General features: G+C 40.8%; 1 protein-coding gene across 1 annotated transcript; it reads left to right on the top strand.

Moving 5' to 3' along the window:
• The first annotated feature begins 1,478 nt into the window (after positions 1-1,478).
• On the top strand, positions 1,479-24,963 carry REC8 (REC8 meiotic recombination protein). Its single transcript, XM_053467984.1, has 19 exons — positions 1,479-1,721; positions 2,517-2,585; positions 3,203-3,345; positions 4,576-4,651; positions 4,745-4,862; positions 5,606-5,690; positions 8,217-8,290; positions 10,007-10,646; positions 15,299-15,365; positions 15,795-15,877; positions 16,644-16,714; positions 18,103-18,252; positions 18,500-18,566; positions 18,695-18,801; positions 19,694-19,742; positions 19,859-19,925; positions 20,625-20,732; positions 22,392-22,498; positions 24,753-24,963. The coding sequence occupies exons 1-19, from the start codon at positions 1,666-1,668 to the stop codon at positions 24,842-24,844; spliced, it is 2,229 nt and encodes a 742-aa protein (XP_053323959.1). The 5' UTR covers positions 1,479-1,665; the 3' UTR covers positions 24,845-24,963.
• The last annotated feature ends 1,384 nt before the right edge of the window (positions 24,964-26,347 follow it).

Raw genomic sequence — 26,347 nt, 5'->3', positions numbered from 1 at the left:
GTGTTTTTTGGAAACTGGCTGCTGGAGACATTTTATTAATATTTTAACATTCCCTGCACCTTATGCCTATGTCTGACCTTTACTCTAGTTTTCTAGACATTTAAACCTAATGACAAAACACCTTTGGACATACTGTGCCTAATATCAGCTTTATATTTATTATATTTCTCAAGAATTTTTTTGGGAACGGTAATAAAAGGTTATTAAAACTGACATCTAGGCTGTAATATTAAGGGCAGGTGAGCCACAGAATGTGAAACTATTTACAGCAAAACACGCGGGAAAAGAGTTGGAAGTTTTAGGAGACCTAAGCAACTGGTCACTGATTGGCTACCAGGGACTCACTTGTCACGCATGCCACGGCAGAGATCTAAACACAGGAGGACAATAACACGATTGCATTAACGCAAAGCGGTTATTGTTTTGGTGGGGTAAATCCTAGATAACCCAGTTGTTTCGCTATTTAGTGGCGACACTTACATTAACATAAGTTGCTTAGAGCTCTGCCTGGGAGCGTCGTGTGAAAAGCTGCTGGGTTTTCTCGCTTTGTGGTTGGTGGAAGTTCTAGGGGCGTGGTTTATCGCCAATGGTTGTTTCGATGCAGTTATATATATTTATACACAAATGTCACCCTACGCTACAGTCTGTGAACGGATCGCCTCAAGGCAACGCCAGAGTACAGCAAGGGCTCTGCACATACATATATATATACACGCACACCATACAGCCATATAATATAATACCATACAGCCATATATACCATACAGCTGCAGCGGAGGCTGTGTACATTAAAGTCACTGATTCATTGATAAAGCAAGGGCTACTTACTTTTGTACACTATACATACAAGGACTGTATACATTCACATGATACCTATAGAGAAAGGGCTCCATGTGTTCACATCATATGACCTTGCATGCATGATCTATACTTAACTTGTATTACTGCTAGTTATATTGGTTACTTACAGTAAACCGTCAACGACCCCATAGTTTACCGCTGGTTATTTTTATCTATATATTGTGTTGCTAGTTTTAACTTGCCCTACATACACTTTTACATCAGTTTTACTACCCCTGAGGTATTTTATCTATTTATTTGACAAATCATTTTAAGTTAACTTATATACAGTTCTGTCCAGCGCTATGACTATTTAATAACTTGATTGGGTTATTGGACGTGAGGTTTCCCACACATTGGTTTCTGTGGGGGATTTTTTTATTAGGTACATTTTTATTGTTTTATAAATATATATTATTCAGTATACACAGGTCACTAATTTATTAATCGACTGGAGGCAACATACCGCACATCTGTCTTTCAGTGGCTTTTAACTCTATTTATTAGATGTTCTATTAGTTTAATTCTATTAATGTTCAATTTGCTGGGTCTTTGTTTTACATTGCTGTAGGTGAGTTATTGACTTCATTCTATACATACACGAGGGAACTGTTTATAGGACCTCCTTTAGACCTGCATTACATTGGGGTGCAGCGTGTTTAGTGTATAGGCTCACATACGTGTTTACACGCTAGACGTAAGCAAGAACACACATACAAACTGAAGGCTAGGGATAGATGCCAACATTTGATACATCTGGGTTACAAAGATAAGCCAAGGGAATCGCTGGAGGAACGATACCGGGATACATAACTCTCTGCCACCATGTTTTATTACCCCAATGTGCTGCAGCGCCACACCGGCTGCTTCTCCACCATATGGTATGTAAAAGTTACACGATTACAATCTCTCCTCTCTATCCCTTCCACGACATAACAAGTCATGTCAATATTGTAATGTAAGATGATATCACATTGTCCTAGAATGTATCTCAATTTAGTATTTGTAGAATTACTTGCATTTCAGCACCGCTATGAGTAAAGCCAGGCATATACCGGCTATACCTACTGGCAGACCCCTTGTTGTAGAATGTATATGGCAAAGCTAAGGTATGTTATAAGTGAATCATATTGCAAATCAATTCTCTTCCCTAACATACTTAGTCGACCAACACCGGCTTTGCCAAGTATTTGGTAGTTGCTCCTTTATAATGTGTCAGTAACATTTGTTTTATTGTAACGATGAATGAAGCAAACTTATAGAAAAAATAAAATAGGAACAATGTGTAATGGTTACATCATGTAAGAAAAAGCATACGTCAAAGTAAAATGTCTAAGATAACAGCCACAGACGGACGAATTTCTGCTTTAAGGCCAGGCAGAAACATGTACTGAGTTTACCCCTTGAATATATGAATTGTATTGAGCACTGCGTAGATTGTTGGCACTATATAAATAAAAGATAAGAATAATAATAATAATAATAATTTACAGAAAGGGTGGTATATACGTGGAATAGCCTTCCGGTGGAAGTAGTGCAGACAAACACTGCAAATGGACCCAGCAGAGCTTGGGATGTACATAACGCTATCCTAAAGATGAGATAAAGGCAAACTAGATGGGCCAGTGGGTTCGTTTCTGCCGATCAATATGTCTTTATTTTTATGTATACCTCAGGTTGGCTGCAACACGTGGTGCTAAGATTTTAAAACGAGAATACATGAAAGTGAATGTGATCAACACGTGGTAAGTCAGCTATTTCCGATGTCTATTGTCACATACTAAGTTACATGTGTGTATCATACGAGAGATGTTTATTGTTGCGCTTGCTTTGTCTATGCTTTGCCTTCCTAGTGCTCTGTCTCTCTGCACCGAATCCTTTGTGTGTCTGGTGTTCAGTCCCTCCTGGTTCTCTCAATAATTTGTGTCTATTTGTTGCCCATAAATAGAGAAATGTTTTATTTCAGGCTATTGAGCTAGCTTCCATAGCTCTTAAAGCGCTGGCTCTAAAAGGGGCTAAATAGCCAGTCACAGCTTGGACCAAGAAGGGGATGGGACGCTCTGCAGCTCCCTGTCATTTTTCTCTCTTTTAAATGCGTAGGTTTCTTTAGGGGGGTCCTGGGGACACCGGAGTGTCTTGTAAAGTGTTCTGAAACTTCCTAATCTTGATGGGTTCCTGAGCGATCCCCTGTTCTTTGTTTGGAAACTGATACACTTGTATCAGTAGTTGATAACGGTGCTGTTAAAGCACATAAGTCTATAATTTTTTTGGGATATTTTCTAACTGCATTGTTGTCTGTAGCAAGTTACTTTCATCAGATTCACACTTCTGTTTAACCTCTTATTTTGTCTCTCACTCCCAGCCAGAAGATCAAGGAGTACATTCTCCAGCAAGTCCCAGCTCCATACATAGGTTCTGACGTTCCTCGACTCTCACTGTACCTGTCTGCACAGCTGAGCTATGGAGTGGTTTGTGTTTACCACCGCCAGTGTGACCTGCTTATAGGTACCCATCTATACATTCAAATAGCCGCAAATTATCACTTTGACTAACTCATGAGCGTTACCTCCACCACAAATGGTAACATATACTGGTTTCCATCAGAAGTACATTTGAATCAAATGTGGCAAGGTAAAAAAGTGAATTTTTATTTTATTTAGCTACATTATGCTTGTTTAGTGCCAGTTTATATCTGAGGCAGTTATCTAGGAAGTCATGCAACACATGTAGTCACTCGCTTTCTCTCTCTCTGTGTCTCTCTCTCTCGATCTTTCTCGAAACAAAGATATGGAAGCTGGATTCAGAAATAAATGATGTGCTTTTAGAAAAGAATATTCTAATTCCAGTGATTCATCAAAGGAGAAAGGCTCAAGAGTGATGTACTTTGTAAGCGGCTTGCATCTTGTCAGCAAACGCAGCAAGGACCTTCGTAAATGCACAATGCATTCAGGCAGTATGATCTGAGAGCAATCCCATAAACTAGCTGGAATTTAGGCCCATTTGGAGAGCCCCCAGAACCTCTGAGGTTCTCTCAGATAAATTTCACAACATAAAGGGACGAGAACCAAGGAAATACATTCCTCTTCATCCTTCCATATGAGAATCCTTCCAGTGCCTTTCCTCAACCTTAGGCATGTATCTTTCCAATCTCATGTATATAGAAGCTGTAGATTACCTGCTGCAGGACAGGAAAGAAGACACACCTGACAGATATTTGGAAATTGTACACACTCGGATCTAAGAAGAATCATTTAATATCAGACTATGTGCTAAATACATTTCTCCAGCAATACTCTGTGCTTTCTTGGACATTAGCTTGCTGTATATATCTTGTTTAAGTTACAGCCACAAATAGACACGGATTTCTAAAAAAAAAAACATCTGGCATCTGAGGAAGTTGCACATTGTTTTAGAATCAAAACAAAATCTACTGCAAATACTTTAACGCTGAAGAAAAGCAGATGGTGTTTCATTTTCTGAGATCCAGCAGATCTCTGTACGATAGTCAGAACTTTCCCTAGTAGATAAAGCATGAGGCAAATGTAAAATATTTAGACAGTAGGAAGGCCAAAATGTGGTCATGGCAGACAACAAAAGAGTGGTATTCAAATAATGTTTTTGAGAGCTGTATACTTGGTCTATACCTATCCTTTCCTCTTCCCACCTTCTGGATCTTGCTTCCATGTCATCTTATGTGCATAATTCTCATACACTACTGTTTTTCCTCTATTTCAGAGGAGATAAAGAGCATTCTGGAACGCTTGCATAGGGCAGAGAAGCAATTGAAGATCGATTTATTGCAGCCTGATCAGTGAGTTTAAGGCTATACCCTGAGAACTGTAAATCCTATATGCAGCTTGTAATCAGGCATATTTTCACGTATACGCGTGTCTCTGTCTTTCAGACAGGTTCTACTTCCTGATCCTCTCAGAGTCATGGAGATGTTGGAAAATGCCCCTGATCCATTCTTTGGAATGATGGGGATTCCCCCTGAACTCCCTGATCCACTGATGATCCCTCAGGTAAAACAGGACTTTCTTACTAAATGGCATCTAGAAACTCAGTACATTTACTAAATTGTCTTTATTGCCTCCTTGCTTGCCGGATGTAAACTAATGGAATTTCACCCCTAGTCGGTGAAGAATATAGATGGTGTAGGACATAGAATTTGACGGCAGATTTGGCCCATCTAGTCTGCTTATGCCCCCCTGTTGTAAAGACTATTAAATCAATCCTTGGTGTCGTCTTAGATTCAGAATAGCTTTTTTGCCTATTCCGTGCATGTTTAAATGCCTAGTCACATGGGTTGTATGTGGGGGTAGATATTAACACCCCAGGACTCTCTCAAGGCCAGGCAGTTCCGTTCACTTTCTCCACAGGTTAATTGAACATTTTCATTTAATGCCGTTCAAATTTTCACATGCGGGCTTTGGAAAGTGTTGAACGACACAGATAATATCCAGAGTTCACATCCATATTTTTTCCCCCTTTTTTGTCTGGAAAATTAATGTATCCTGTCTTCCTTGCTCACAGTGTGGCTCATTCTGGTTGCTAACTGAATCACTCTACGTTAGTTGTATTGGTGGCTTTGATATGTCATTCTTGTCCTGCACAAGAAGCATGGATCTAATTTAGTGTTTTCTATGTACTATGTATTCATGTATTCCTGTATAATATGCACTCATGCTTGCCTTTTATATCTTCTGAATATGTTTCAAATGAATACCTTTTACCCTTTCTATAACAATTAACACTTTTGTAACAGATTCGCTCGCTTTTGGAAATGCCAAGCCCTGAAATCAGCAGAAGGGAGAAAACCCCGCCAAGATTGAAGAGAGCAAGAAAAGAAGGTTAGGAAGCAAAAACAAGACAGAATATGTGCATGACACCATACCAGTGTTTTTTTCTCTTTAATCACAGCTCAGTGGCTCAAGCTGTCCTTTTTACCTCATTTTCACCCACTTAGTACACTTTCCTTCAAGTTCACTTCTTTTTTTCTGTACCATCTAATTTGCATGATTATTTCTGTCTGTTTGTTCCTGTTGTAAATGCTGATATGACTGGCAAGCTGTCAGACACAGAAAGATGAGCACTGGAAAGGAGACTGGATAACCCTGCAGTGCCATCTAAAAGAACCATCTTCTACTTCAGATCTGAAAGAGGTTCTCTAGAAGCCAGACCTTCTGGTGGGGAAAGAGACTGGAAAGAGAACTATTTATTTCCTATTTAACACTTTAGCTGACATGTGCAGTAAAAGTGGCCCTAGATATGAAGCATAAGCCAGAGAAAAGGTCTGATATGCTCTTTCACTTGCATAATTGGAAACAAGACTTGTTCGAGAGGCCTTCTTCACTGTGTTATTGGAATAGGAAGGACATCACGCGAGATGTCATGTTTAAACATTTTCAAAAGGGACTAGTAATTTCTTACTTTTGATGAATACCCACTCTGTAACTTGGGACCCCCCAAAAGCTGATGCTGCAATGGCTAAAGCTACCAGAACATCCCTCCTGCTCCTACAGGAGACAGCCTTTCGATCCATAAGATTGGAAAAATAGGCCGCCCTTGGGAAACCCTAGTCCTAGGTGTCTCTTCCACCTCAGATCAATGAAGCAAATTGTAGGCGATTTTACCTTAGTGGCACTAGCCGCATAGGGAATTGTTTTTGCATGTTTCCTTATACAAGTCATTTACAACTTGTTTTCCAAACCCTAATTGTTGGCTGTTTACCTGAGATGGTCTCTAAATTGTATGCTGGATTTCACAATTCACCTTGTAATTTTGCTAACCGGGCCCTGCATCTGATTTTTTTCTTTGCAGAAAAACTTCAGTTATAGATCTTATGCCCCACTATAGCAAATACTGAGCTACTGAGATTCTTTATCATCTAGCTGATAAGCAAAGTGGAAAATTTATTTGCTCAGCCATCTGACTTATGTCTTTGTTTTCCTTTGATCTCTTGACTCACAAGATCAAGTCAGAGAAGGCTTCATTGATTCTCACTGCCTCTGCGTGGTCTCAAAGAATCCAGTTCCCCGATCTAATGAGGCTGTTCATCTCCCATGCTTTTTCTCTACTTCTAAGAAAGGATTTCTTCTCTTTTTACCATCCACATCCAGAATCTCTGAGACCAACATTATTATTAGACAAGGAGCACTCATTTGTTTTGCAAGTTTGACTTGATGTAGGTCTTTAACCTACACCCATTGGGTGTGCAGATTTGTCAAAGCCATCTCTAAAATTTGGCTTACATCTATGCTTACCCTCTTGGGAGTTCAGGATTGAATCAGTTCACCACCTTTCAGATCTTTATAAAAATGTTCAATGAATTTCCCTAGGATCACGCCTGTTTTCCTCCTAGCTAGAAGATTTGATAAGATTTGATGAGCTTTTAACACAAAAATTATTTCTTTCTGTAATTGTACTCACCTTACCTCCCAAGATTTTACCTAAGTGTTTTCAGTATATCATGTGTCACTGGAGATTTTTACCTCCTACACTATTCCCTTCGCCTTAAAGCAAAAAAAACAAACACTTGCATTTTCTGGATGGAAAACTGTGTCTTGAGATCTACGTGAATCTTTCCTTGGTTTGTAGGAAGTCTGTGAACATATTGCTCATGTATTCAGGTCTATGGAAAGGCCTTAAGGTTATAAACTACTTACATCACGTGGTGCAACTTTTGGATGGAAAGTCTTGTAGCTTGTCATTCCGTAGTCCTCCCATATTAATAGCCTTCCCTTGGTGCTTCCTTAGACAGCCCCTTTTATTTCCCGCTAATGGCTTTATTTTTGCTTTAGTTTCTGGTATGTCATATTGATTACACAAATATATTAAGGGAAGTGGACTAAAAGATACCTGCCTTACCCTGGAAGGTGGAGACACTCTCTCTACCATTGTGATGAATAACCAAACACTAGGATAAGGAATTATCTGGTAAGAATTTATGCTTTCTTCTTATTTCTGAATTCTCTCATCTTAGTCCCCTTATTTTGATGCTTTTTTCATGCCACATGTTTGCCTGTTTTTCATCATCAGAAAATTGATATTAATGTGACACTCCAGCCATCATATACACTAATTCATATGAGAGCTGTGAGTCCGAACACATCCCCTTCCCACATGTTCTACCTTACCACCAGACAGCCCTAGTGCTGGCTCTGCAGGGGGGCCAGGGTATAACAAGACCTCCCATGCACAGAAAGCCTTCTCAATAATAGTGCTGTCCTGCCACTGATTGACTGCTTATAGAAGACAATCAGCGGCTTGTGATGGCCTTACTATTCCTGTTCTCTCTTTAACAAGTGCCTCCCCACAAACACATGGAAGCAATATCTTCATACATTTTGCTTAATGTCCTTGTTCCTTCTTACTAGATGTTGACCATGTGACGTCACCAGAAAGTATAACTCTGCGAGAAGTGGAACTGGTGGCCATGCCAGAAATGGAGGTGAGGGCTGCAGTTGTGGTCAGAACCTCTTGTGACAAATAGGAAGGAGTTTAGTCCCGCCACTGACTACAATGCAAAAGCAACACTTGAAGATCAACATGTTAGACAATTATCATGTAGACACATTCGACTTGCCCATACAACGGGTTTACTTTCACCTGTCTCAGGTACAACTAAAAATAATCTTACATAGTGAGATAAGAGAGGGCCACTTGCCCATACAACGAGTTTACTTTCCCCTGTCTCAGGTACAACTAAAAATAATCTTACATAGTGAGATAAGAGAGGCCAGGTTTCATGTTCATTGCATGAAAGAATATAACATGCCTGTTAATGGTTAAGCAGGTCAAACAAAGAGACTGCTAAAAGCTGTGAACACACATTCCCTCGGGTAGACTACATGTCTTTTAGGACATTTGCCTTGAAGATACAATATAATGTTTATGATTTTAGTTTGTGGATTCTAGATTTCTTCTTGTACTGAATGATTCCCAACAAACAGCAGAGCCTTTCCAAAGACTTTCTGCAGTCATTCTCTAAACAAGAACAAAAAATAAGAGATTTATTCGGCTCCACTTTCTGAATATAACACTCGACCATGAGCATAACATTGTTTTAGACTGCACGGGACACAGGAATAGGTTACACAACTTGCACAAGTGACTGAAATGTAATAGAAATGCGTATACAACGACAAGTCTTATATATAGTTAAGTGTGTGTGTTACCTTATGCCAAGAATCTTTTCTTGGATTTCGTTTGTGTTGGGAGTTTTACTGAAACCTAGTAAGAAAGTACCATTACTGAAAGGTACTGGTCCTGCCTTGAACTAGTCCATGTCACTAATTGTGTGGATAGTTACCCTCTGGAGACACAGAAAAGCTATTGAGGATACAAGTGCATCTTTTCTGGAGGTTCATGTTGCAATATTGCACTCCCCCTCTAGACAGTTCTTTCTTGGAGTCAAACTTCCACTACCATGGTCGCTCCAAGATAACTATTCCAATTGTATTGTGCCTATAGTGCATATTTAGGCAATAACACTTTCCCTTCCCAGGCCAGAATGTCACATTGCAAACTTTCAATATTTTGAAATTATATAATTTATCATTTATATATAGATACACTATACAACCAAAAGTATGTGGAGACTCCTAATTACTCACGTTAGGTGCTCCAGCCATATCCATTGTTAACAGGTGTAGAGGAACAAATACTCTGTGCTAAAGCATTAGGCCCTTAAAATCATCTGTCCTCCGTAACATGCGTCACTAGAGTCCCAAACTGCCTCTGGAAGCATCAGCACAAGCCCTGCGCATCAGGAGCTTCATGAAATGGGTTTCTATGGCTGACCAGCTGCACTTAAGCTGCACTTAATCTGAAGATCACTATGTGCAATACCAAGCCCCTGTGCACCAAGCAATGTCCATAAAGACGAGGTTTGCCGAGCTTGGTGTAGAGGAACTCGACTGCCCTGCAGAGAGAACTGCCTGTAACCCCATTAAAAAACCTTTGGGATGAATTTGAACACAAATTGCGAGCCGGGCTCATATAGATGTGATGGTCAGGTGTATGCATATTTTGGTCATAAAATATGCTTTGGCTCTTGGGAAGTACCTGACTCTTCTTCCTGTGATAATGTACAGTTCTGTATCTAGTTTCATTCTACTTTCCTGTTCATCCTGTCTAAGTTTGCATGCAATGTGGTATCTTGCAGGTTGTCCCTGATATCCCAGAAGTGAGTGTCCATGATTTGGAGTTTTTTATGTCTGATCTCCCTCCATTCCCACAAGAGGATGTCGTACCCGAGCCACGATTGAGAGAGACAATCAAACCAGATAAGGAGCCAAAAGAGAAGCCAAAGGAAAGAGAGGAGAAACCCAAAGAACCAGTTAAAATAGATGTTCAGCTGGAAGAAGTAGAGCGAGAAAGAGAGCGTCTCCTCAAGTCAATTTTGAGAGAAAGAGAGATTCTCTGGGAAGCAGAGAGAGAAAGAATGAGAGAGATACAGCGCAAAAGGGAAAGCGACTACCAAAAAATGATGGCAAGAGACAAAGAACGCCTGAGAAAAGCTTTAGAAGAAATAAAGCGCCTCAAGGAAGCTGGAGCCGAGAGTGAATTGGTGAAAGAAAAAATAAAAGAAATAGAGCGTTTAAAAAATTTACTGAAGAAAAGAAAAGAGGAATGGGAGGCTGAGAGATTAAGAGAACAGCTCAGAGAGAGTGAAAGAGAGAGAGAGCATATGCAAGAGACACAGCGGGATCGCGAGCGGCTAGCAGAGGCAGAAAGGGAGATTGCACGTCTTAGAAGAATCCTTGAAGAGAGAGAACAGGAGAAGAAGCCTTTTGAAGCTGATGGTAAAATACTGAGAACCTCCTGTATTTGGGCAATTCTAATGGGGGGGGTGAATGGATGCAAATTAAACAATCATTTTTTTTTACCAAAAAAATCCTCTATTTTTGCATTATACTGATATATGGCACATAATTATGTTGTCAAAGAGGGTTCCTGAGTTTACTTAACATTGGGGAGGGGTAACCAAAAGAGGACCTCACTTACACAAATCACGCTAGCGTTAGGACCGGTTAGGACCACTGTCTATAACTCCATATGAACTCTATAGGGGGAAACGCGTCACACCATCCTAATTTATTTCCATTTTGATCTGTAAGGATTTTCATAATAACACACCGTGATTCGTTTCTCTTTCAGTGTTTCTTACACGTGATGCGTTCCTTTTAACTAGGGATGTGAGCATATATATATATATATATATATATAAGGCTGCTAAAAAAATCTATATGTCTTAAATCAAGTGGCATTGGGGGACAGCTCCTAGATATGTCTGTAACATACCGTATTTGCTCGATTATAAGACGAGGTTTTTTTCAGAGCAAATGCTCTGAAAAATACCCCTCGTCTTCTAATCGGGGTCGTCTTCTAATCAGACCTCAAATAGAGGTCTGATTAGGAGACTAAGATCCAGATCCCCCGCACCGCTGCAGGGGACCTGGATCCTCCTGTCTCACCCGACCCCCCCCATCATACACACTTACCGGTGCTTCCTGATGTGTTGCCGGGGCAGCGGGTTGACGTCTACGCGATCCGCGTAGACAACGTCCGCTGCAGCCGGAAGGAGGTGTGGCTAGCAGCGGGGGTTGTCTGCGTCCGTCGCATACACCTTCCCCGACTGTCAGAGATCAGACTTCCCCGCACCGGTGCCGCACCGGTGCGGGGAACTCTGATCTCTGACAGCCGGGGAAAGTATACGCGACGGACGCATACAAACCCCCGCTGCTAGCCACACCTCCTTCCGGCTGCAGCAGAAGGCGACGTCAACCCGCTGCCCCGGCTGGAAGCACCGGTAAGAGAGGGGGGAGAGCGGGGGAAGGGGGGTGAGAGAGGGGGGGAGAGAGAGAGAGTGTGTGTGTGTGTGTGTGTGTGTGTGTGTGTGTTAGTTAGTTAAATGGGGGTATAGGGTGTGTGTGTGTGTGTGTTAAATGGGCATAGGGCATTTCTGGAGTGGCGTTAAGGGGGCATTTAATAGAGCATTCTGCCTCCTGAAATGCCTTATACCTCCCTATATGCCACTCTGCCCCATAATATGCCTTTTAACCCCCTAATTGGCAGAGTGGCATATAGGGGTATAAGGCATTTCTGGAGGCAGAGTGCTCTATACAATGCCTTTTAACTCCCTTAATGCCACTCTGCCTCCTGAAATGCCTTATACCTCCCTATATGCCACTCTGCCCCATAATATGCCTTTTAACCCCCTAATTGGCAGAGTGGCATATAGGGGTATAAGGCATTTCTGGAGGCAGAGTGCTCTATACAATGCCTTTTAACTCCCTTAATGCCACTCTGCCTCCTGAAATGCCTTATACCTCCCTATATGCCACTCTGCCCCATAATATGCATTTTAACCCCCTAAATGCCAGAATGGCATATAGGGGTATAAGGCATTTCTGGAGGCAGAGTGCTCTATACAATGCCTTTTAACTCCCTTAATGCCACTCTGCCTCCTGAAATGCCTTATACCTCCCTATATGCCACTCTGCCCCATAATATGCCTTTTAACCCCCTAATTGGCAGAGTGGCATATAGGGGTATAAGGCATTTCTGGAGGCAGAGTGCTCTATACAATGCCTTTTAACTCCCTTAATGCCACTCTGCCTCCTGAAATGCCTTATACCTCCCTATATGCCACTCTGCCCCATAATATGCATTTTAACCCCCTAAATGCCAGAATGGGATATAGGGGTATAAGGCATTTCTGGAGGCAGAGTGGAACATAGGGGGGTCAAAAGGCATACCATGGGGCACAGTGGCATATAGAGGGTTAAAAGGCATATCATGGGCCACAGTGCCATATTGGAGTGGCAAGCCTGGGGGCAGATGTGCGTAACTGGGGGACAGGTTGGAAAATACAAGAAATAAAAACAAAAAAAATCTTTTTCTCAATCATAGCTTTTATTAAAAAAAATAGTTTACATGAATTAACATTTACTGGTAAAACTTTTTTCCTTTGGGGTCGTCTTATATTCAGGCTTTTTCTTTTTTTCCTAAGTTAATATTCAGATTTTGGGGGGTCGTCTTATAATCAGGGTCGTCTTATAATCGAGCAAATACGGTATTACAACCCTCTTTTTTTTTTTTTTTTTTTTTAATTCTTTATTCTTTTGTTTTTAAGACAATAAAAAAAAAAGAACCAATAGAAATATATCAAGTATAACAAAAATTACAGTACAATCACCCACCCCCTCAAGGCAAGGTCTGAGAGAAAAAAAAAAAAACCACAGCAGAATTATTTTACCACAAACTCCAAGTGAGTTGGAACTCTTTCTTTTTCTTTCGCGACTCTAAACTTCTATATCGTTCATATTTTATAATTCGATCGATCAGATTTAACCACTGGGCTAGGACGGGGGCTTTAATATCAAACCATTTCCTAAGGATCAATAATCTCCCCAAGAAGAGGATCTTTCTAAAGAGTTTATTTAATCTACCGAAATGTTCCACGTCTCCTAGGATCGCGACCTTACATTACACCATTACACCATTACATCTGAATTTCGTTCTAACAAAACTAAATACTTCATCCCAAAAGTTTTTTATCAGAGCACATTCCCACCAAAGGTGTAGTAGGCCCGCATCGAGAGCGCCACATCTAGGACAATCTGCGTTTTCTCTATAGTTAATTTTCCATAGCTGAAATGGGGAGTAATAAAGCCGGTAAATAATTTTAAGTTGTATAAATTGATATTGTTTGTTTGTAGTGCAACACCCTGTGTTCTTTAGAATACGGTTCCATGAAGCCTCATCAATAGGGCCAATCTCCTCTTCCCATTTCCTCTTAATGTTGCCACGGAACCTTATTTCCATTTCTCTAAGTAATATTTTATAAATAAAACTAAGTGACTTTTTTCTCTTAACGTTTTTTTGTAAGAATTCAAACAAATCATGTGTTTCAACATAAAAAATCTTCTTATTTTCCGTGGAGTTGTATGCGTGTACTAATTGGTTATACCAAAATTTGTGCCTATTATCCAATTCAAATTCAGATTTAAGAATATTAAAATCCTTGATCTGTCCCATAACAAACAACTGGTCAACAAAACAAATCTCTTTTTTTAACCAAAAATCAATTCCTAATCCCTTGTGAAATTCCTGAATTCTTGAATTATGCCATAGACGTGTATAGGGTAAGCTCCCCTCAATTTTACAAATATATTTAATTTCGTACCATATTTTCCTATATAATTTCACCAAAAGTGTATTATTCAAATCCCCTTCCAGCCACAAATCTGTCTCCAACATTTCAATAGGATTAGAAAACCCAGAAGATTTTAAAAGAAATTGTATTAGGGGTCCAGGTCCATTAGCTCTCAAGTTCTGAACTTTTGAGGCTAAAAAGTATAATTTAAAGTAAGGTAATGCCCAACCGCCCTCACCCTCAGGAGCCGTGAACTTAGCGTATTTCATACGAACTCTGCCTCTGCCCCACAAAAGTTTACTCATTGAGGCCTCTAAGCCTCTAAACCATTTATCTGGGATCCACACTGGCGAGGCAGAAAGGACAAACAACACTTGAGGGAGAACGATCATTTTAATGAGAGCCACCCTATCTGCTAACGACAGTGGAAGTTTAGCCCAAATCGCTACTTTCTTCTTAATCTTAGAGGCTAACGGAATAAGATTCTGTTTCATAAACAAATCAATTTTACTCGAGATTTTAATCCCTAAGTATTCCATAGGGTCACCTTGTCTCAGAATCTTAACACCCTCAACCCTAGGGATTCTTACGGGATTCAGTGGAAGAAGTATTGATTTATCCCAATTGATCTTAAGGCCTGACAATCTGCCAAAGTTTTCTACCATATTTATCACTATTGGGAGCATTTTTTCAGTGTCTTCCAAAAATAATAACAAGTCATCTGCATACAATAAAACTTTATCTTCATGACCATTAAGACCAAATCCTCTTATTTCCTGATTCCTACGAATACTCAGAGCTAACGGTTCGATGTATAAAATAAATAAAAGAGGCGAAAGTGGGCAACCCTCTTAGAAATGTCAGCGTGACATGTCATCTCGTGGCATTGGTCAGCGCAGGGTACGTGGGATGGAGGTATCGTCTTGCCTTCTGCCCAGTTCATGATCACGCAGGATCTAGTCCCCGTGCTGAACGCAAGAGGCTGGGGATCAGTGAAAGCCACAAGCAGCTCTTAAATAGCGAGAAGGTTGAGAATATAATGTGGTGAGATTATAAAGTTCTTACCTCCTGGACGGCTTTTAGGATTTCAGTATTTGAGAAAATCCCAAATTCAGGCTTCCCTTATCGTACTAGCCTTAGATAAATTGGTTCTTCGTGTTATCATTGCACTGGGCATCTACTGTTACACCCAGTGATATATTGCGATTTGTTTATTTAAACGTTCCCATGACAATTATATGAGGATGCTGCATTGCTGTTTCTATATACACATCTATTTTCATCTTGTTTTCTCAGAGTCTGCTGATGTTGTACGCAAGATGGAAGCTGAAACATTAACAGTCAAACTATCTCCTACTACACGGTAACACTTATTACTGTATGTTTTATGCACAATGTATCTACTGCTTATTAAAATACATTATACAGTGCAGCTTTGTCTTAAGATCCATAACCATCAAGAGGTGCAGTTGAAACAATGAAGCAAACCTTGTCTTCTTGAGAGAATAAGCGAGTAGGGTTTCCTTTGACACTCGCGTCCACCTGCGTTCCATCACCCTGCTCTTCAGCACAGGACTGGTCTCCGACCGCACAAGAGCCAACTGTGTCCATGCCACGGTGTCAGATCTTCCCTCCATCATGGATACAGTTGGCTCCTGTTCTGGCAATAAGGGCATACTACAGGTAACCTCAAGATTGTTAGGATCTCTTCAGATTATGGGCAGTTTGTGTTGCTGTCTCTGCATCTGTTCCTGCCACGGTCTTTCAGCCGCATCACTCTCTGTCTTGGTAGTCTTCGAGAAGAGACAATCCCAGAGCTTGAAGGTCCTATTCTTCTGGATGAAACTACAGGACAGCCAATCTTATTTTTCCCAGGTGAAAAACTGTCCTTTACAGTCTGTCTTTATAGAAATGAAGCTCCTCTTTGTTTGTGTAGAATAATTGATGCATACGAGCAGAGTATTTGTGTTCCAGGATCGAACCCAAAACACATATCATGGCTGACGTTGGTAACGTTTATGCAAGTCACAATGTTTTCTAGACTTTGGGATAAAATGTCATTTTTTTCTCAGTTCAAGTCCAATTTACTAGAGAGGGTGAAATAAAGCAAATGATTCTTCTGAAAGAAGTATCTGCTTGTAAGTAGCCTCATTACTACAGCAAATAGTGGAATATCCTTGCTGATTTCTACACTGCAGAAGTAGCAATGAAATTGTTAAATTGTTCGGGACACAATTATACTACGAGCAAATGTCTTTCGGCTGCTTAATGCCTTTGCTACTTGGCTCTGCTTTGTATCAGAATAATACCAATGATGTAAGTCATAAGTACATATGATAGGGACACTTTAATGCATATGATAGCTGAGTGGGTTTTATGTGGTACCCTTGCAAATACATAGAGAGATTTGGCTATTTTGGCAATCTCCAGCTGCCTGTGCCCCCCCTAGTGTGCCGAAAAAGAATTTCTGCCACCGATTAGCTGCAAGCTGCCTGTCTCATTAATTTACTTATTTAGTTTGTTGTTCCCTATTTTGTTTCCGGTGGTATATTGTGCCTGTCTTCTCAAATGTGTTTTGCTTTATAACCTTACGTTTGAGGAAACTATGGTTAATGATCTAATATTGTTTCTCCTTTTCAAGAAATAAGCTCAGAGCGATCCCCTCTGTTAGTCTCGCCTCTGCTTCCCCCTACAGGTCCCAGCAGTCCTCAGGTAAACCTTCCTTTGTTGTTTTAGGTACTACGATAAGATCCGCCACGCACAATGGAAAATGTCTGCAAAATATTTGTGTTTTCCTACCTTTAGACAAGGGCATGCTGACTTAGGGCCTAAAGACAATCTGCTCTACTTACTAAGTGCCGATCAGACTTGACGGGTTGTATGCCCCTAATATACAAAGTTTAACAGTTGCAGATATTTGAGTATCAAACTGCATGTTCTCATTTTAAATGTGCAAAATTATATTTATAAAAAACAACATTAAAAGAAAAAAGCTTTTTAAAAAAACGTAAATAAAAATAATTAAAAAACATTGTCCTCCTATATCCCACCTACCACCCTTCCTCAGCATCAGTATCCCCAAGTGAATGGATCCTTCAGTGTCTACAATGAAAGTCTATTACATTGTTTATCAAACATATTAACCATGTGGCTGCATTGATAGATCCTCGCCTAGTTACCAGTTACCTAACTGTGAAATAGGGCTATAGAGTTGTGGTCTCACGTCCTTTATGTTACTGTGCATTACCAAGGGACAATCACAGTGAGCTTCTACTGGAAAAATAGCTGGACTGGCGCCATATACTATATACTTAAAGTAGTGGGATTATAAAAACACACATTATTTCAACATACAGAAACTGAGGAGCCCATGAGGAAGATGAGGCAAAGGCCTTGCTTATACGAGGCATGTGCAGTGATAGGTACAGTAGAATAACCTGTTCCAAAGCAGGAACAAGATTTATGTCTCAATTAATTAACGTAAAGCCAATGTAGCCCAGTAGGTGGCACCCTCTCACTTCTTTTGTTTATATATATATAAAGGGGGTAGTAGAAGCATTATTAAACACTCATCTACAGACACCAGACAAGCCAGAAGGCTTGTTTTTCCCTCAGAAATCCCATGGTCCTGCCACAACCACCGGGGATTCTGGGTAGGCGCATGCAAACAAGGTCAACAATGATCACCTTTTTCCTCTATAACCACTTTATTTATATATATATATATATATATATATATATATATATATATATATATATGTGTGTGTGTCTGTGTATATATATATATATATATATATATATAATTTCTTATTGATTATAATGTTCTGTTATAATTTTAATTCATTATAATGTTATAGTGGAAGTGCTTCACCTGGCACAGTTGCCATACATTTACGGCAAACTTACAAACTTACTTAAATGTTTTAACCTTTGGTACATAGCCTAGAAAGTTCCAGGAGAGCAAACGTCTAATTTTCGATTATTTAATAGCAAATTAGTAGCTTATTTTTGACTCTTTGTTGAGTTCTTTGGATCTGTTCACTCTGGGCTCCCATTCTTTATTTTGTCTCCCGCTGTTACTGACTCTCATTTTCTCCCAGCTGATGCTGCCGGAAGTTGATGTCTCCCAGCCCTCTGTTCCCTTGCATGTTGTGCGAGAAAGCCATCTTATTATAGACAAAGTGACCCAGATTGACCGTAAAAAGATGGAGGAGCAGATTAAGATGCCACATTTACTAACAAAGGAAGCGGTAGGTGACTACATACATAAGGTACTCCAACAAAAACACCAACAATACACTATTCAACTCATACAAACTGCTCCAAGAACAGAAATACCCGCTTCAAAACTGTTACCACACACAACATTATTGCCACCAGTCTGTACTACCTAGTCAAACATATTCTTATGGGATGCATCTTAGCACATAAAAAAATAATGAATGAACCACTGTATGTGTGGTTTTGATTGTGTTATATAGTATCACTGTGTTTCAGGTGCCTGTGGCAATTCCTCACAAAAACCTTAGGACTCTAGAAACTCTTTTCAACCGTCCAACCTACCGTAAGTTCACCTGCCCTTTGGGTCCGCTGACCTCTTTCATGTAATGTTTTCTGTAGATTAGAACACCGTAGACTATTATATTTGTATTCACAAACGGATCGTAACCCATATGTTTCTTTCTTTACTAGCGCACTGGATGGCTCCAGAACTGTCCGCATTGTGGACTCGTGGTGCCATGTTAGAACAATTACCTTACACAGAGGAAAGCGAAGAGGAAACCATGAGTGAATTAGAGGTGAGATCAAGAAAGGGCAAGAATGGTGGAGACACACGCACACATACAACATTAATAGTGAGAAAGAGACAGACCAAATAGGACAATGCCAGTAAGAGATTAAAGGAACTGAACGTGGAGGTATTTGACCAGCCTGGTATGTACTGTCCTGTTAGTGGTGAAGGTGTAAACTACACAGGATATATAATCCTGTGGGTCCACTGGTGCCTCAAAGTCCCATGTGCAGCAAAGATGGAACACCCCAACTCTGTGTGGTGTGTCGTGAGGTCTGGCAAGTTTTTAACTCAACAGGCCTTTATCAAACCTTTATCAAACCTCACATCTAGCCCATTTGGTATTAAAACATGTTCCATCTTGTTGGGGGAATAAGAGCCGCCAACATGTAAGAGTCATATATATACAGAGCCGGGGGTTTAATTTAGTGGACATATGTTACAACTGGCCACCTAGGCCATTATATTGTATTAATGCCGTGTTTAGTCAGAATAGATTCAGACAGTGGTGTTACGTGTGCAGAAAGGCCAGCTAACTAGTGTTCGCGGTCAAGGTCATATTTAGGGCATTACAATGGCACTGCTGTAGGATATGCTAATGCACCACTGTGCCTGGCCATAAACACACGGGATGTATATTTACTCTATGTATGTACAGTTAACGTCCCTTCAGCCCCATAAATAGTGGGCTCCCTCAGTCAACAATGAGGGACCTTCTTCAGGGGGCACATCTTAGACTGAAACTCAGCAAGGAAACCTGTGTGGGTGTCCCATTCTACTGCAGTTTTTCAGTTGAAGGTTCCGAATGGTGTATTTTACTTCAATATGCAGCTGTTGCCCATCACAATATTGTAATCCTAGGCACAATCCGATCTTAAACCGTAGCATTTGTTCCTCAGGTTGTCCGCGCAGTCACAGAATCGGGAATCAGCGCATTAATATCGTCAGGTCAGCCTCTCTTCACCTATCTCTTGCAGCGTATGATTTTGGCCAGTAGATCACTTCAAAAGAGTTGTGTTTTTTATATCTCTATACTGTCTCCATTTTTATTTGCACCCGTACAGAAATGTCATTGGAGGTGTCCGAGGAGGAGCGTTCTCGGCCTCTTCACATAACCCCTGAGGAGAGAAGGTGAGAGAGGAGAAGACGCGTGTGCCATTTAATGTGTGTGATACAGAATGTTATTTACAGTAAAGTTACATGAAAGATCCAAGTTTTCTGGAGGACAGGGCTGGTGTTACTTTATTATTATTTATTTTTTTATATAGCACCATCAAATTCCGTAGCGCTGTACAATGGGTAGACAGGACATAAACAAGTAGTATGTAACATAACAAGTTGACAGCATGTGAGGAGGGCCCTGCTCAAACGAGCTTATAGTCTAGAGGACACTTTATATGTTTGAAGGTGATTCATTTTATAGTTTTCTGCTTGTTTCACATATTTATCATTATTTGCACATCATATTCAATATAATATATATAATAATTTTATTTAAAAGTAATTTGGCCTTGAACCAGTATGAGGCCCTTTGTATTGCAAAAGATAACTACACCAAATGATGATTTTACAGAATGAAGTGTTTTTGCTTTAAAATGAATGCATCGATCCTCCATCTAATACTCGAATGGTCAGGTCTTAGGTAAAGGAAAGAGGAATAAATGGACTCCATGGACAATTCATATTTTTAAATTCATTTTATCAAGCTTTAGTAAATATCTATTGATTCAAGTGTTTTCATTTGAGATAAGGCAGTGGATCAAGTGTTCCAGTGCTTAAAGATAATCATTTTCCGTGTCATCTCAGCGTGCTCTCTCTGTCTTCTTGCAGGGCTATCTCAGCCGAAGGTGAAAGGTTTCTTCCTATAGTTTCTGAAATGCCAGAGCTCATCGTGGAATTGCCTGAGACAGATGAAGTTGTGATGGAAGATTTGCAAAGGTGACATGATCTTTGCCTGAAGTGCAGCCGCCATTCACTTGTACACTATATAAGCAAATGTTTATGGACAACTGACCATCACATCACAACCCATTCCAAAAGCATGGGCATTAATATGGAGTCAATCTTCCACCCCCTACATTTTTGTCTATGACAGCCTTGACTATTCTGGGATTTTGGGCTGTTTCTGTGGGAATTTCTGCCTGTTCTTCCAGTAGAGCATTTTTGAGGTCAGGCACTGATATTGGACAAGAAGGTCTGGCTCACAATCTCCATTCAAATTCATCCCAAACATGTTTGATATGGTCAGGACAGTTCAGGTGCGGACAGTCAAGTTCCTCCATACCATCCAACCATGTCTTTATGGACCTTGCTTGGTGAACTGGGGCACAGTCATGTGGGCATAGAAAAGGGCCTTCCCCAAACTGTTCCCACAAAGTTGGAAGAGTAGCATAGTCTAAAATGACTTGGTATGCTGTAGCATTAACATAACCCCTCTTTCACCAAACTTTGCAGTAGGCACTATGCATTCCGCCAAACCCAGATTCCATCCGCCAGACATCTAGATAGTGAAGCGTGATTCATTGCTCCAGAGAACACGTTTCCACCGCTCCGGAGCCCAGTGGCGATGTGCATTATACCCCTCCAGCCGGCGCTTGGCACTTCACATAGTGATCCATGGCCCGTGTGCAGCTGCTCAGCCATGGAAACCCATTTCCATCCTGATGCGCAGTGCTTGTTCTGATGCTTCCAGAGGGAGTTTGGGGCTCTGTAATGAGTGATGCTACAGAGGACAGGCGATTTTTTATTTTTACTCACTTCGCTCTCTTAACACTCAACAGCCCCTCTGTGAGTGTGTGTGGTCTACTACTTTGTGGCTGAGCTGCTGCTCCTGCTTTACGTCACTTTTCAATATTAACACTTACAGTAGACCAGGGCAAATCTAACAGGGCAGCAATCTGACAAAGTTGCCATGTTTAAAGTCACCGCACTTGAGTACAATCAGTTCTACTGTCAATGTTTGTCTGTGGGGATGGCTGCCTTTGTGTTTGATTTTATACACCTGTTAGCAATGGGTGTAGCTGAGACAGCTATTTAACACCAGAGAAATAAAATGCCTTGGAGGTGTTTGCATTGTCAAAGCTCTAGTGGATACAGTTGGCATTCTGTGTGGACATACGTATTTGCTCATCAGCCATAATTATTGGTTTATGTCAACAGCAAAATAAATATAAAACCTTTAGCCAACAACGAACCATAAATTGCCAGGCACAATATGTATTCTATAGCTTGGAGTAAAGAAGAGAGATGACATAATACATAAAGGGATTTAACAAAGTACAGGGGGAGTTTATTTCAAAGGAGGACAAATGCTGGTGCACACGGTCATAGACGAAGTTTTACTTTACTGAGAGGGTAGTTGATAAGTGGAATAGCCTGCCAGCAGAGGTGACAGAGGCTAATATAGTGAAGGAATTGTAAACATGCTTTGGGTAGGCATATGGCTAACCCAAATCTAAAACCAAACCAAGGGCTGATTAAGAAGTCCTTACATCAAGAAAAACAGGCAGACTAGATGAGCTAAGTGGTTGTGATCTGCCATCAAATTCTATTTTTATGTTACTTTGTGTTTGTCGACTAAACTTCTTTTCTCTGTAGGAAGTTATTTTCTGACATCGATAACCTCGGACAGTCTGAGTTTCTCAGTCTAACCCCTCGGTCGCTGTCTCGCTTGCTGGTCTCCAGATTCTTTTACAGCTGCCTCGGTGAGTGCTGAAGCGTAAACACACACTCACGCACACACACTCACACGCACACACATCATCATCGCCTTTCCCTCTGCATCCTAACTAGTCGTAGAGCACATACATAAATGTATTCTATGCTGTGTACTCGGTCCATCCTTAATATGTGTCTGTGAATTAGCCAATAATGACCTTGTCTGTTTATATACTCCCAATGCATGCTTAGGTGCGGCCTGTTGCCTCACCGGCTCAGTGCCCTATGTGGCTCATCTGGGCAACTAGGACCAGCCGTACCCTGTTGGGGTTGGTTCGAGAGAGGGGTATATATGCTACATACCTGTGATAGGGCTCGGCAGCTTTGTACTGTGCCATTGCTATGCCAAACAGACTATGGATGAAGCGCACAAAAACGGAACAAAGTATATTGTTTATCCGCTGATACAGTAAAACCTGTGTGGTGGGGAGGCTTTAATAACGCCAGATATATGTGTGTTCCTTTACTAAAGTGCAATAACATACCACATACAAATTTAAGCAGCTGTTTCTTCTTCTTTCCTTAGAAGGTTCTCAAGGTTTATATATATATATATATATATATATATATTACTTTTTACAGCTCAGTACGCCAAGTAAGCCTCTGCAATTGTGTGATATGATTCAAATAAGCAGTATATAGTATATCATAAATCTACTTTATATGTATACCATGGGAGCAGCCATCTTTACTTCCTATTCAGATTTCTATTTATTCCCAATTATCATCATAAATCTCAATCCATTTCGTTGAGTTAGTGTTCCTTGGTGGCAGATTATTCTGGTAGCTGGGGGGCACCTGAACAACAGATTAATTTATATAATAGACCTGCCACCATTTGCCACGAGTATTAGCTTTTAAGGTAAGAGCAATCTTATTGCTAACCCAGATATGCTCAGTGATGTGAAGATGACAGTTCCCTTTTGTGCATTTATATAGCAGCAATGATCAGACACCTTTTAAAAGTTTTTTGTTTCCCTGCCCTCCCTTCATCCCATCTCTGCTAGGACTGGAAAAGTATACAATAGCGCAGACAGACAAGAATCATTTGCGGCATGTAGTTCCTGATGTAAAAACTCAGACCTTAATTAGTCCTTGGATTTGTCAGTATATGCGTATTCATATCCCATGTTTGTTTAAGATTGCTTACTGTATTAACCCCTACCACTTCTGCTGGGAGGCTGCCTTACATTACATCTAAGCCTTTTATCCTCTCCTTTCACATTCCCTCTCTTCATTCTCTTATCTCCTCCAAGCGATACATACTGACATTGCCTAGTCTTTTCTGGTCATTTTTATGTGGTTGACCATTTACCATTTTAATAGCCTTTCTCTGAACTAACCGATTAGGAAAGGCTTGTTTAACCCTGTCATTGCTACTCAAAATGGGATCAAACTATATTGAGATATGAGTGGATTTGGAAAATTCCCTTTTGCGGTATCCATCTGTCAATTATTGGACTTTCTGCAGGACGAGTTTGTGAAGGGTCCCTGTCCTTCAACTGTCAAAAGTTCATGTTTTTCTAGATCAAAGTTTGGCTGGGCGGCCTTTGGTACTTCATTCTCTTAAATCAGTTTATCTCTGTCCACCTTGCAATTAAAGCTATCTTCAACCAGTAAATGGAGATGCCACTTATACCAAGTCCATCTGCATCTTCTGAAGAATTTTTTGATTGCTATGGGGTTGTATGAGAAGCACTCTATTTCCACGAGGGACCCATCTTCAATGATAGGATTACTCCTACTCCGCCTTCAGTTTGTTCACAGGGTCATTACCATCGTCCACAGCTGATGGGAAGATGGTAATGACTAAGGGGCAGAAGGCTTCCAGAACCACTATTCCAAGGTGGATCAAACAAGCTATCCCTAAAGTGTATATTTCAGATGGAAAAAAGCCTACTTGGGGCCTTATGGACTATTTTAGATTGGTTGGAACATCCTGGGCAGAGAGTTAATGTTTCCACAGAGTTAATTTATAAACCTATTACCTGGAAAAATTTGAATATTTTCACAAGTGGATTTTGTATCTTTGGTGGATGTTGCCCCATTCCCTTTTCTTTCTTTATTTTCTTTTAATATATGTTATGTCTTGTTGGACTGCTGGGGATGGCAAGGAAGCATGTGTGGCAGTGCAGTGTTTTGTTGCATCTGCTACACTTTACCGCATCGTCTACCTTTTCTGCTTCTATTCAGTTTATTCCAGTAATGAAAGCGTGTCTGTGTACTTTACATTTCCCGCAGTGCTCTGCACACAGAGAATCATCCGCTTGGAGCAGGCTGAACCGTACGGACAGATTCTCATCACACCCGGTGAGCAATATGCGCACAAGTGAAGGCGTCATGTCATCCACCCGAACGTTTGTACCAAGCTTCAACCACCAAGTCTCATCTTCAGAAGAGCACGTTTACATTCTGTATGGCAATAAATTCAGCTCTGCATGTTAATGACCAAGGTTTCTCATTTTTTGTTTTCAGCGCACCCCTCTTATGGGAATTTGTTCCACCTTCTGCATCAAATTGACCACTTCATAAAGTCTGTACAGGGAGGTAACAGAGGTGTTTTGTAGGCCCCTTCAGCTTGTGGTAGGGACTCCTATATTTAATGGCATCTGCTGTTAGAGACCTTTGTCATGATGCACCCATTAGTCAGAAGTGTAGCAGGGCTGGCTTATATGAATGCTAAATCAGCAAATGCCAATACATGGTCGAAACGTGAAGATAGAGGCTCTCGGCATACTTTACAGATGAGGCCCAGCATTTGGTTACATTCCTGAGAGGATCCTGTGAGGGTGTAAAGAGCACCTGAAATCCTTGTTACTCTAGATATCCTGGCAGATGTCTTGGAACAGCCTGTGGGATGCAAAGGTATAAAGCATTTCCCTCCCTTTATTTCATTACACCATCATATCATTCATCTCATTTCAGCTACAGTAATCATTGAAACTGTTCTCTTCTCATTTAATATGTAATATGTAAATGTGCCCTATGGCATATGTTTGTCCACCTGGGGCACGGCAGCTGTAGGCAGAGGTCCGGGTCGATCTTTGCTCCTGGGGGGGGGTGTTCATGACTATGCATCACAGGACAGTTCTTCTGCAAACTGCTTCATAAAAGTGAGAGAATGAGCTGTCATAAAATGCACATTCACACCCTGCTTAATTCACGCCATTGTATTTGACAAACTGAAACAGACAACGTAAGGATGTTTCCTACAGACTGAGCTGACATTGGCCCCGACAGAGCTGTTAGCCCATCTTTGTAGTTCTGCTAGGTGTCAGAACCCCAGGAAAATCTATTCCAGCTTAGTTACAGAATAAAAAAAAAACGATACGCTCTACGTATGTGTGAAAAAGAGAAAATGGTCTTACTCCTTGCTGTATTACGTAAGGTAACTTGACCACTGAACGCTAATTGAATGAAATCCAAACACTGCAGCCTCATTAGAACACGAATGAACTATTAACTTCCATTTGTTGGGCAAAATATCTTTATGTTATGGAGGAAACCATTGCCACGGGCTCAAAATGATGAGTATTAATTGACAGTCTGCCTCTCCTTTACTAGCAGCGGTCCAATCATGGGGCCAGGAGAGACGGCTCCATCCAGGGTAGACCTGGCTCCATAGTCATCAGTAGAAGAAGCTGATAGAATGAAGCCGTGCGGAACATGCTGTATATTTACAGGATAATAACCTGAATAGCAAGTAAAGGGGAGGGCGAGGTGGAGAAATGGACTGGGGATTAAATAAAACGCGCAGAGACATTTCCACAGTGGGCATCTCAGCGAGGGGAGTGCCGTTCTCCTACAGGGGAAATTGCTTGGGTGTGAGCTCTCTT

Source organism: Spea bombifrons, chromosome 1, assembly GCF_027358695.1.
Source record: "Spea bombifrons isolate aSpeBom1 chromosome 1, aSpeBom1.2.pri, whole genome shotgun sequence".
Lineage (NCBI taxonomy): Eukaryota > Metazoa > Chordata > Amphibia > Anura > Pelobatidae > Spea > Spea bombifrons.
The sequence above is the reverse complement of the archived record's forward strand: the minus strand, read 5'-3'. Positions and strand labels throughout refer to the sequence as shown.